This window comes from Psammomys obesus, unplaced genomic scaffold (assembly GCF_907164565.1).
Source record: "Psammomys obesus unplaced genomic scaffold, mPsaObe1.curated_primary_1811, whole genome shotgun sequence".
NCBI lineage: Eukaryota > Metazoa > Chordata > Mammalia > Rodentia > Muridae > Psammomys > Psammomys obesus.
In genome coordinates this window covers 4047312-4059491 of record NW_026585609.1, presented here as the reverse complement: position 1 = coordinate 4059491, position 12180 = coordinate 4047312, and the positions used below count along the sequence as shown (strand labels likewise).

The 12180-nt window shown below is 43.2% G+C and overlaps 1 protein-coding gene across 4 annotated transcripts in view; it reads right to left on the bottom strand.

The window, feature by feature from the left end:
- The window catches only part of Eps8 (epidermal growth factor receptor pathway substrate 8), a 115270-nt gene that overhangs the window by 21531 nt on the left and 81559 nt on the right, over positions 1-12180 (bottom strand). For all 4 annotated transcript variants that reach the window (XM_055610468.1, XM_055610487.1, XM_055610477.1 and 1 more), the window contains 4 exons: positions 9770-9953; positions 6048-6181; positions 2376-2484; positions 1422-1565 (listed from right to left, as the gene is read on the bottom strand). In XM_055610468.1, the coding sequence (XP_055466443.1) occupies positions 1422-1565; positions 2376-2484; positions 6048-6181; positions 9770-9953 (571 nt within the window). The remainder of the gene's footprint in view (positions 1-1421; positions 1566-2375; positions 2485-6047; positions 6182-9769; positions 9954-12180) is intronic.

Below are 12180 nucleotides of genomic sequence, written 5' to 3'. Positions count from 1 at the left end.
ATAGATAGATAGATAGATAGATAGATAGATAGATAGATAGATAGATAAATCCATCCATTGGTAGCACTGCACACCGTACCTTGAATAATTCAAATTCCTTCTTTGGCATCAAAAGCTATTGACAAATGATTGGCATAAGTAATTACATAAGTCATGTCAGGAAAAAAGGACAAGAAAAAAAAAAAAAAAGGAAAACAAAGCAAGCACAGCAAACAGATTTCTACTGTCTGACACCACACTACAGCACCGAGGTGCAAAACACACCAATGTTTAGTCGTCCTTTTGAGGCAAAGCTGTTCCTGAACTTACTTTGCCAGCCCAAGATGACATCGAATTCCTGATGCTCTTGCCTCTACATGCCAAGCGCTGGGAAGATACATATTCGTTTCCACACACGCTGATAACAATTCTTTATGTAACATGTTTGCTTGGCTCTCGGCTTCTAATCAAGCGAAATCCCTCTTGGAAGGAGCAAGGGTCTGCTCTAGCCTTTAGTGTCACAAGGACTTTTGAGTGTTGATTCAAATACCTCAGTGTGGTAGCCAGGACAATGAAGTCTATCTAAGGCCTGGACACTTTGTCTCCTTCAGGCCTAGATCTGACCAACAATGAACTGCTTCATGGTATATTCCATACAGCTAATATATGAATCGATGATGCTCATGAAATCAAAATAAAAATGGAGCCCTGAACGGTACCTTTCTCAAGATTGAAAATTAAGGCTTCTTCCTAAGAAGCCACCCAGGATCAGAGGTTGTGCATGGAGAGGTCATCTGTTCTAGCTCTATTGCAGGCCCTCACGCCAGAAAGCCAGCTCAAGTGAATGCAGCTGCCATAACAGATGAACTGACCAGGCCTCTGAAATCCTGAAACAGTGGTGTGTGTGTGTGTATGAGCCTCAGGAAGTCTTCAGTGATCAGACAAAGGATCTGTCCTGTCTTATCTACATCATAGATCCATGTAACCTTAACATAAAGAAAGGAAAAACACTATAACAGCTGGACATATATTCATCCATGTGTTAAGGCATGCCAAGTGTGAACTGAAGGCTACCCAGAGACTGAACATTCAATAGACTCTGAAGGCAAAGGCTGTAAACGATGGAGTTGTACCCTCCTGCCAGTCTCATGGCCACATCGATGGGCAAAGAGAAAAAAAAAAAAAACAACCTATATTTGTCAGAAATATTATAAATTGGTATAAGAAAAGCATCCTTCACAGCACTTATTGCTAGACATTTAACAGTCTCCTTAGGAAATGAAACAGAAAAACAGGAATAACTTGCTTCTGTTTCCAGATTGCTTTCAGTTGTTCTAAAAAGTATAACCAGTTCAAACTCAAAGGGATTAACACACAAAAGGTACTTAATTCCTGCTCATAGAAATCTGTAAATATTAACTTTTGCCCAGAACCCAAGTTACCTGTATGGTATGTGTGTATGGGGGGTCAGCACGCCCCACTCCAGATTCTGGGGGTCTCACGATATCCAGAATGTTATTTGGCACAAACCCAGAGTCTCCACTGGCATTCCGAACTTTCCACCATTGTTTTCTGTCATCAAGTATCTGTCATTTTACAATGAACAAAAGAGCAATTCCTATGAGAAAACCCACTCAGGGACAATGTTCAACTTTTCTCAATTTCAGTCTAGAAAAGTCTTTTCTTACTTCTGATAATAAACTAAGTGTAAACATATGAGTGGCTGAAATTCTGAGAAATTTCACTGACTTGCAATTATTGATATTTGCATAAAATAGGTACTATAAAGAATCTACCCCAAATATGTACTATGTCCCCCAAATGTACCTGCCTCATTTGAGGTACTCAAAGGGCAAAAAGATAGCCATGAAAGGTTATATTGTTTCCATTTGTGGAACAGAAAGGTAAAATATATGAAAACTATTTTTAGCAAAATGTATTGCATATATTCAAGGAAACTACAACCTGAGAAACACTGCTCTCAATATATTACCAAATGGAGTACAGTGACATTTGTGCAAGGATTCTCCAGAGAAAGAGGTGATGCTTTCTTTGGTTAGACTATCATGATTCAGCAACACTGAATTTATAACTAGCCTTTGTTCTAAAATGAATAAATCACAGAAGAAAGAAAGGACAACCAGGAAAGCCAGGAAATCCACTTCCCTCTTCCGCCATGTTTTAGGCATCTCTTTTTTGAACGTGCACCACTATTCTGGGGGCTGATAAATTAGGTAGCTAACACTTCTAAAGAGATACAGATTCCCAGGATATACTCTGTATGAAGAAACCAAAAAAGTCGATTTCTTGACCTCAGTGTCTCATCCAGAATGTTATTTTAGAAGAAAACAGAAAATGTACTTTCTTAGAGGAATAAGAGCGTGAAAACCAATTACCTCTAAAACATCATCCTTCAGAACCGAGAGTTCGCTGCTGTTCCTCGCCACAAAGTCATACTTGGATTTGGCGTATTTCTTGGGTTGTGTTTTGACCGAGTCATAATTTCTATAAAAAGAAAGGAAGAACTCTGTCATCCCACTAGTTCTTCTAAAGCTTGTGAACAGGAGTAAACACGAGGGCCGGTCCATCCCAGTCAGAAAGCCTCCTTACACTCAGATACTGTAGTTTCACACAACGTTGGAAATGAAAAGAACTATGGGGTTCTTGCTATTAAAAAGAACCAACTGTGGCTGGAGAGATGGCTCAGCAGTGCAGAGAGGGCATGGTTCCTGCAGAGGCCTTGAGTTCCATCCGTCGTTACCCATGCCAGGGCTAACAACCACCTGTAACTCCAGCTTCAGGGTATCGGATATCTCTGGCCTCCATCTGGCACACATACGTGGGTGGACGGGATGGACACAGACACATAAATAAACGGTTTTTGTTTTGTTTTATTTTTAGAACAAACAATTGCTCACACAAAAGAAAATTCCAAGGGTAGTTGGTACTGAGCCAAATCTAGACTCTAGACCTTTAAGCTGTCTGTTAAATACACATATTAAGGTCAGGCATGGTGTTGTATGCCTAGAATCCCAGCCTGTGAAGAGGCTGAGATGAGAGGATCAGGAGTTCAATGTCATCCTGGACTACACATCAAGTTTGAGGTCAGCCATGTAAGATTCTACCTCAAAAAGAATGAAAAGGGAGTGTAAGTGAGACAGTGAAAATGATGAGCAGACAGAACATGAAAGAAGACTGTGAAATTAAAGGAGACTGAAGACAATGCCCGAGTATAACTTCAGTTATATGTTGATTTCGCTAATTCAAATAACACATCATTAAAGGACCCTGGTTCAGTTAACAAGAGCACAAAGGAAGGTATCCACCAAGTACACACACAGCAACTTCTCAAGCAAAGCAAAGAAGAAAACACAATTTCCAGTTTACTATAAGCTTTTAAAATTATTAATAACTGATGTATGGGCCCTATTTTTAAAAGGATGTTTTCTTTAAAAAACCAAATTCTGCTTCTAATAGTCAGCATTAACAGACTTAACAATGTATTTAGCATTACTTTTTTTACCCAGTACAATGAAACTTCATGCATCAGCTAGTATTCTTATTCCCTTCATACCTGGCGCAGCGTTTCAACTATAAAATGATAATGCTGAGTCTGAATGCTTTTATTCCCTGACCTCCTCCAATCACATTTCTACGTTTCCTCACACATCTCTATGAAGAAATCAATAGACGGAGGCTAAAGGTGGACATTCACCCTGGTTCTCTGGCATGCTGACAGACCTGGGCCCTCAGAGGCCAGCTGTGGAAACAGGTAACCCCTTATCACGTGTCTACAATATCTCCCAGACTCATTCCATCAGATACGGGGGACCAGAACAAAGGAAGCCTTGTAAGCTGCGACAACTACCAGTCACCTTCACCATATTAAAACAAAAAGTGAAATGATTTCAGTAGTTACTGTGCAGTATACGTCTTTGTTCCGGTTTTTAAGGAAGGTCTCACACTGTAGTGCACAGTGGTGTAGAATTCACTACCTGGCCCGGGGTCACCCTAAACTCATCTGGACCCCTTTGTCTCAGACTCCTGAATGCCGGGATTACAGCCGTGAACCGTAACACCTGGCTTCTGATATTAATGTGTTTTGAATAATCATAGCCTACGGCCTGCTGTTCTTAGATTCTACATCTCCTCCTGAACTGGCTAGATTGTTCTGCTGCTAGCTAACATAAATTTATAGTATATTCAGATTATAATTGGGGAATAAAGAGATCCACACACCCCAAAAGTAAGGATAATAGTAATTTCAGTTCGTTCCTTCCCACCAACCCCATTTGCAAAAGAACCACCACATATAAGGGGGAGTAGATTGTAGTCTAAGAAAGAACAGAAAACTTCCTGCAACATGAGTGTCTGTGTCTATCTAAACCAGTATGCTGAAAAGCTCTAACCAATACGGAGAGACAGTAGTCACAGAGGAGCCGCAATGGACCAGGTAAAGAATTTACAGATGGTCAGCTACTGGGTGATCTTGGGTGTCCTGACAGATGCCATTGCTCAGCTGTGATCACTATAAACTGGGATGGTTGGCAGTGGCTGATGCCCCTCGTTGCAGAGAAAATGTGTCACTACTGCAAAAGCCATCAGAAAGTCCAAATCCGATATGATACACACACGGATCTTGAATTTACTTTTATGATTACAGGCAATTGTTTCTACATGGCAGAAATGCCATAGGTGTTGAGTGTTCACTTATCATTTGCTCAGATCGCCCCCTCCATGCCAGGAGGTGGGCTTGTTTACCTTTGAGAGTCTATGATTGGCTGCTAAGCTCGTGTGACGGGCTAGACAGAGAAACCCTGAGATCACCTGCTCTGGAGCTTTGCTGTTTTTGGTTTTTCTTTGAGATAAGGTCTCATTGTGTAGCCATGGCAAATCTGGTACTGATCGTGTATCCCAGACCAGCACTAAAGTCAGGACCACTCTCAAAGGCAAATTTGGAATTTAATCATAATGCTAATCCTTAACATTCATAAAATTCTCATCCCTGCAATAGACTTTTGAATTTACATTTTATTTCATTAAGTTTTAGTAACAGCACTACTTCAACTTTCTAAGTCAATTTTGAAATACATGGTTGAATGAATAAATCAAAGACAAAGTCCTTTTAAAGCCTACCAAGATCATACAGAATAAGATAAGCTTTTAAAAGACACCAACACACACTACCCCAGTCAAGGGTAGAAGCTAAACCATGGGTAATGCTCTACCTTACAGACTCAGGGAACTTGCAGGCAGGTAAAGACTGAAACAATCGAGCCAGTCATTTAACCTTTATGTTTGTTTTTAGTCTTTGGTAGATGTAGAAAAATGTAGCAATTGTTTCCCTTATAGGATACTGAGCTGGCTGACATGAACTTAGTAGCTGGCTCTTTGATCACCTCCCCCTGAGGAGGGAACAGCCCCACCAGTCAACAGAGGAGGACAAAGAAGCCAGTCCTGATGAGACCTGATAGACTATGGTCAGATAGAAGGGGAGGAGGACCTCCCCTATCATTGGACTGGGGGAGGGGTATAAGAGAAGAAGGAGAGGGAAGGTGGGATTGGGAGGTGGTAGTGGGGGTTACATCTGGGATACAAAGTGAACAAACTGTAAGTAATAAAAAAATGAAAAAATAAAAAGGATACTGAGCTGGGAAACTATAAAAAACTCGCTGTCATGGGGGTGAGTTTGGGTCAGTGATGGCCGAGACATGGGTGCAGAGGTCAGTCCTCAGCTTCCAGCATGTTTGACACAGGCTCTCTTGTCCCTCGCTGCACACAAGGCTAGCTGGCATTCCAGCATCAGGGGATCCTCCTGTCTACGCCTCCCCTCTCACTGAAGGAGCTCTGTGCTTGCAGACAAGCGCTAATATGTCAGGCTCCCCTGAATTCTGGGGATCAGAATCTGAACCCTCATGCCTGTGCAGCAACTTGCTGAGCCATGTCCCCTTTCCCCCACACCTCTACTCCCACCCTCAACCCCCATCACCCTACCCCAATCCCACTCCCATTAGCCTAAGTCACCCTTGGCTACCCACAGTGCCCCACACGGCTCTGCTGGGTGTTACCTATCTACATGGCGGTTGGGTGTTGACTTGAAAGCCATGGCGGCCTCCCCTTGGTCCAGATGTGGCCCTCTGTTGTACATGCTATTGTTGAATGCATACCCATCAGCTGGAGGATAGTCGGAAGCACTGGAATGCTGGAAGACAGAAGTACATTGGCGTGTCATCAAGCACTGCTGGCACGACTTCCCTGTCCATCATCTAGAACCCTCCTCTGAACTGCGACCAGCTCCCACTATCACGGGGATGGCCATTGTGTGATTAGGCTGTGACACGGGGGATTCATTTCTGTCATTAGTGTACAGGGTAAATCTTAATTCTGAAAATATAAAAACGGAAAGCTCTTTCTTGCCAGCAATAAATGATCTTGTTCTTAGATAGAGTTTAACACTGTGAACAATGAAATTAGAGGATGACCTTTAACCTTTTCTCCCTATGAAATAATGAACATGAACACATTTACCACTCCTGTGGAGTAAATAGCATCACATGAAATTCTTTGTTCTGTATTATAATGGAATTATATCACTCAACTTATTATTTTTTTTTTTCATTTTTAAAAAGTACCCCAAACACTATTCTAAAAATGTTACAAATGGCTTGTATTGCTATCAGGGTCACTATAACAGAAAATAGATAACATAAAAAAATTTGCTAGTCAAGAGTCTAGGGGAAGATAATTCTGTAATCATTTCTTTTCTGTGGTTGACACTACTTAGATCTACTGGTTGCTACTGAAGAAGAGTTGAAGTCTATGACCCTTGAACATGGTGGCTTTAACGCCATGGTGGCCACATGCTTAGACTAGATGGAAAACCACCCAAAGGTCACCTCCAGATTTCACACTGTTTCTGTATGAAAGAAAATGTGAGGGCGTGTGCCAGATGCTGAGGTGGATGAATTTCCTGGAGCCTCCACTTTTGATGGATTCAAACTCTCCGACCCTGGGAAAGTTTGGGCTACATCTAAGCTGGACAGTCACAACAGCCAATTCTGATGAAAAGACTTGTAAGAATAAGGCAGCGTCTCCAGTGGACCCGTGTGGAAGTCAAAACTCACGATTAGATACCCACCTGGAGCATACATACAGATCCTTACAAACAAAAACAAATGTTTCCCAGCCATTCAAACACCTAGGACCTGTCAACTCTACTAATCCTTTCCTTGAGAGCAAGCAGAGATGCAGAATCCAATTAGGTAATTAAAAAAAAAATCAAAGGCTTGAACAACTGGAGCCAGAAATTACTAGTCATTCCCACCCCTTGCTATTTCTTAGACAACACAGTTTTTGGCCAGTGGGAAATCATGGGTCCTGAGAATGACTAGCCATGCCAACGGGGAGATGATCAAGGGTCAAATGACTCAGTCCACAGTCAGGCTGAGGCTGCTGAAGGTTAGAGGAAGTTGATAGAGTCACCCACACTTGTCATTCCACGCCACCTACACCTTTCAATTCTAAACAAAGTCACCAGATCCTGAATTGCTCAAGCCTTGCTCTAAGGGCATTTATTACAGTAGCAATAAAATGTAATGAAGTCTCTCTCTCTGCAATGATCGCACATCTTGGGCACTTTAAGTCACCATCAACTGTGCTCTTTTCCCGCAAAATCTCCACCTGGTGGGCATCCTTCATTCCATTCTCTTAAGTTTCTGAATGGCCACTTAAATCACAGAGTGGAAAATATTTTACAGCAGGAAGACAACAGCTCATGACAGGGGAGGACGGCCCTCAACACATCCTCTTTTAAAAATTACGTGTTCAGAGTAGACAGACTCACACTCATATACTGTCCCTTCTTTAAACACAGATCTCTGTGAAAGGACTCACAAAGGTGTGAATTTCTAGGGTACATGTTTCTCAGTGGCATATTTTCTAGTGTACAGTAAGAGTGCCATATGATGGGCACTTCCATGACTAAAAAACATCTGTAACCAAGGCAACATCAAATGAATTACCATTTCCTGTGTGTGTGTGTGTGTGTGTGTGTGTATGTGTGTGTGTGTTTATATCTGTTCCCCCACCCCCACCCTAGTACAGTTGCTCTCTAAATGGGAGGAAAATTCACACTCATGAGGTCTGAACTATCAAACCCAGGTAGGGACAGAGGCTACCCAGACATATGAGGTCATCGACCCCAGGCATCTGGAGGAAAGGCCAGGAAAGTATGGAGCTAAACTTCCTCTTCATGTTGCCAGAGGGAAAATAGTCACGTTCACAGAAAGAGGACTTCAAAGAGGTATGTTAGTTTTAGTTGTAAAAATTCTGGACTGCAACAGATTGCTTTAGAGAAAAATTTGTGCTTGTGTGTGTTGTGTGCATGTGTGAGTATATGTATGAGTCATGTATGCGCACATATGTGATGTTGAGGTTGACATCTTTTATCGTTCCTGCCTTTTTTTGTTGTTGTTGTCTTGGAGACAGGGTTACCAGCTGAACCGGAAGCTCACCGACTGAGCAAGCCTAGCTGGTCAGCGAACGCCAGGGATCCTCCTTTCTCCACCTCCCCAGCTCTAGGATTATTGGTGCTCGTCAGCACGCCTGACTTTACCATGAGGACTGGGTGGCAGGTCTTCCTGCTTGCACGGCGGCTCTGTGACTGCTGAGCCATCTCTCTAGCCTAGAGTGCAGCAAAATTTCTATGTCACATCACTGTCATGTGACAAAGAGCAGTTTTGTCCAAGGGAAGGATTTTAGGCAATTTAACCTCTATGAATGTTTCTCCTTAAAAGTGGTCAGAGATGTACTGCGCTGTGGTGTGCTATTGCTCTTCCTCATAGCATGTATGCCACATGACAAATCCACTCGGTGGAGACATTTTAAGAGGAGGATGAGTAACCTGGACTTCAGAAATATACACCTGCCATTTACTGCTGCCTGTTCGTGCCAGGCCTTACCATGTGATTACATGAGTTCTGAGCGTCCCATTCCTAATTGGTTCAGCTTTAAACACTTCAATTTTCCTTTCCAATGGGACAAAAATTGTCACAGAAAAGTCATTTTTTTAAATGAACATGATAATAAGCCCCAATTTCATTTCTCTAACTTTCTCCCCAAACAAGGCTGTACTCTAAAGCTTAATCAATAACTGATGAAAAATACATGGTATGGCCTTCTGGAGGCACACCACGGTGGTGGTCATTTGTCAGAAGACTGACATCCACACAAACCTTGTTCCTCTACACACTTAGGAAGACTAGAACAGAAAGAGAGAAAGGGAGGACAATGGAAGCATTAACTACAGTATCAGGGAGACAGAGGAAGGTGGAATAGAAGTAGAGAGAAGAGAACAGTTGGATGAGGGGAGGGAAAGAAGGGAAGGAAGAAAAGAGGAAGCAAAGGAAGGAGGAGGGGAGGAGGTGGGATTATGGTACTCATGAAAAACTTCTTAGAATCAATCAACAGGATCTAGGTTCAGGGAACTGCCTTCAGGGCCTGAAGATGTGAAAAGGAAACCGGAATGAGGATAGACAGTTCTTCTGGGCAAGCCCCTGACAGAGAAACGGGTCAAAGGGGACTGAGGAACAGAACAGGGCTCAGGGCGAGTCAGCTGGAACAGAAGAGAAGGTCCAAGCAACCATCATAAGCACACGGAACTGCCAAGCGAGCACTCAGGACCGCAGGAGATGGTTAGATTTAGTCACTGGTTCTAGAAGGGCCTTTGGTGAGTGATGGCTCCCAGTGACCGTGACACCACCCATGGAAACCAAATATGATGGACACTGACCTCTGTGGACAGTCTCTTGCTATCCTGTTTGCGCTGGTGCTCTGCTGCGTTGGCCACAGACTCGGCCAGCTGGTACATGTCTGGCTCTGTGGGCGCGCCCATGAAGTTCAGCATTGGGGGCTCCCAGCCGTTGCGGAACCTTGGAACGTAAGGTGGGATGAACTGTTCTTTTGGCCATTCTGCTCTGTAGGACAAAATCAGGTTTATATGATAAATAATGTGCTCTCAGTCACAATTCCCTTCTATACAGAAACAACTCTTATTTCTCAGGAGAGGAAAGAACACCCAATTATGCCAGTATCTCAAACACATTAAATGAAAGAGTGATTCGACTCTGCAGTATAAAGCTGAAGCTTCCGTGTTTCAGTCTTAGGTCTTCCTGAAGCCTGAAGCTCAGCATGGGTGTGGGGTTTTTAACAGCTGTGCATGAGAGTAGAAATGCAGTCAGCATTTAAAGCATGGGCCTCAGTGGCATCTAAAATACTTTCCAGTTTTCACCTCTCCTTTCAGGCCCTTCAAGCATGAACACGATGGGGCTATCTTTGAAAACAGAACCATCCAGGACAGTTTAGAAGGTTCATGACTTTTTTGAACTGCAAAGTTTCCTAAAATGAAGCAGATGGCCAACTTAATAAGTTAAAAATAGCAGCTTCATTTTAAGGAGAAAAGTCAACTAAGGTATGGTCACTGCCAACGTCCAGTCATCCGGCAATGGCCACTTTACACAAACTCTCCATCCATCTCTGATCACAGAAGTGGCTACTGCGGAGATGACAGCTTTGCTTTTCCGTTGTGCTCTCGGTGCCATAGGGTGATGTGATCGTATGCGATGGGTCTGCTAGGATGAAATGAGCACCAACTCTGTGGTGCCTTCTTGATCCTTTCCACTTTCATGTGCTTTTGAATCCCATACTCACTGCCTAATACCCTTAGCCAGGATCTGAAGTGACCCCTGCCCTATGTTAAATGGTAACTATAGATCTCCTTTCGATGCAGCTATTTAAACCATCGTTAAATTTTCTGCTTTTGTGGTAGGGCTCAAAACAAAGTCACTGAAAATCCCAAGCTATTTTTACATTCTATAAGATGTGACAGATATAATAAGCCTTACTGGGAAAAGTCTCGGTTTGTCATTAACATCAGAACCAGCATAAATCTAACATTTTACAAATATGTTTAAGTGGCTTTAAATAGGGGCCAGAAAGATGGCTCAGAAGCCAAGAGCACTGGCCGTTCTGCCTGAAGACACAGGTTTAGTTCCTAGCACCCATATATAACTCCAGTTCCAGGGAATCCAATACCTCCTTCTGGTCTCTGTGAGTACCAGGAATATAGATCTGATGCATAGATATTCTAAATAAGCACACAAGTAAATACAGAGAGTATTAACAACATGAAAAACAGTGTGTAGCACTTTAAGGAATTTCATTTTGGTAAAACAGAGTACAAATTCTATTCCAACATGCACAGCACCAAAGTCCAGCAAGTAAGTGGGATTGTCTGGTGTGTGTTTCAACAAAAGAAAAAAGTGATGAAGTGGCCCACATCTTTAGTCCACCCTCTAGGGGTGACAAGGACAAAGCTCCAGAGACTAATTGCTAAGCAGTCACTACACCGGGTTATTTGCTCTACACAGGAAAAGAAGAAGCCTTGGTCAAATAAAGTGTGCCGAAGGGGTGTGTCACACGAAGCTGGACATGGGTGTATGATGAACGTGGCTTGGCAGGTGTCAGCTCTCGCTCGCAGTTTGCCCTTCCTAATCTCTTTATTGACAGATGATGATTCAAAACTCAGGCCCACACCTCTTTTCCAACGAGTGATGTCTCCCACCCCAGAGAGCGCTGATTACTACGGGGCCTGTGCTATCCCATTAACACTCACGGGGCTCCTCTACCCGTGGCTACTGTTGTCCCGAGCCACAGTGGACCCAGCTGGCAGACTGGTCTCTGAAAACAGTTACATGGTAGTGCATTCCTGTAATCCTAGAACCTTGGGAAGCTGAGGCAAGTTCAAGACTAGCCTGGGTGGGTAAATCAACAACTTAGCAAAAACCTGTCTCAAAGTCAGACAGAGAAAGAAGGGGAATGGGGGGAAGGGGGACGATAGACATGACTATGCCACATTCTTTGTTCACAATGTTGGTCACTTTCCCGGGCCTTCAGGATCTGCTCATTAACATGGCTGCAGAGCCTTCCTAGCCAACCCTGCTTACCTCTGGATGGCCCCCTCACACTACCCTTCTTCCAACCTTTTCCCACACACCTGCTACCCGAAGTTCCCCTCCCTCTGCAAACTCTCACTGCCTCTTGTCTTTTGTGCTTCTGCGGCAACCGCTCCACACTTAGAGAAACTCTACATATCCGACGGAAAGGCCACTTACAAGGGGATATGAACCCTCACCCTGCAGCTCT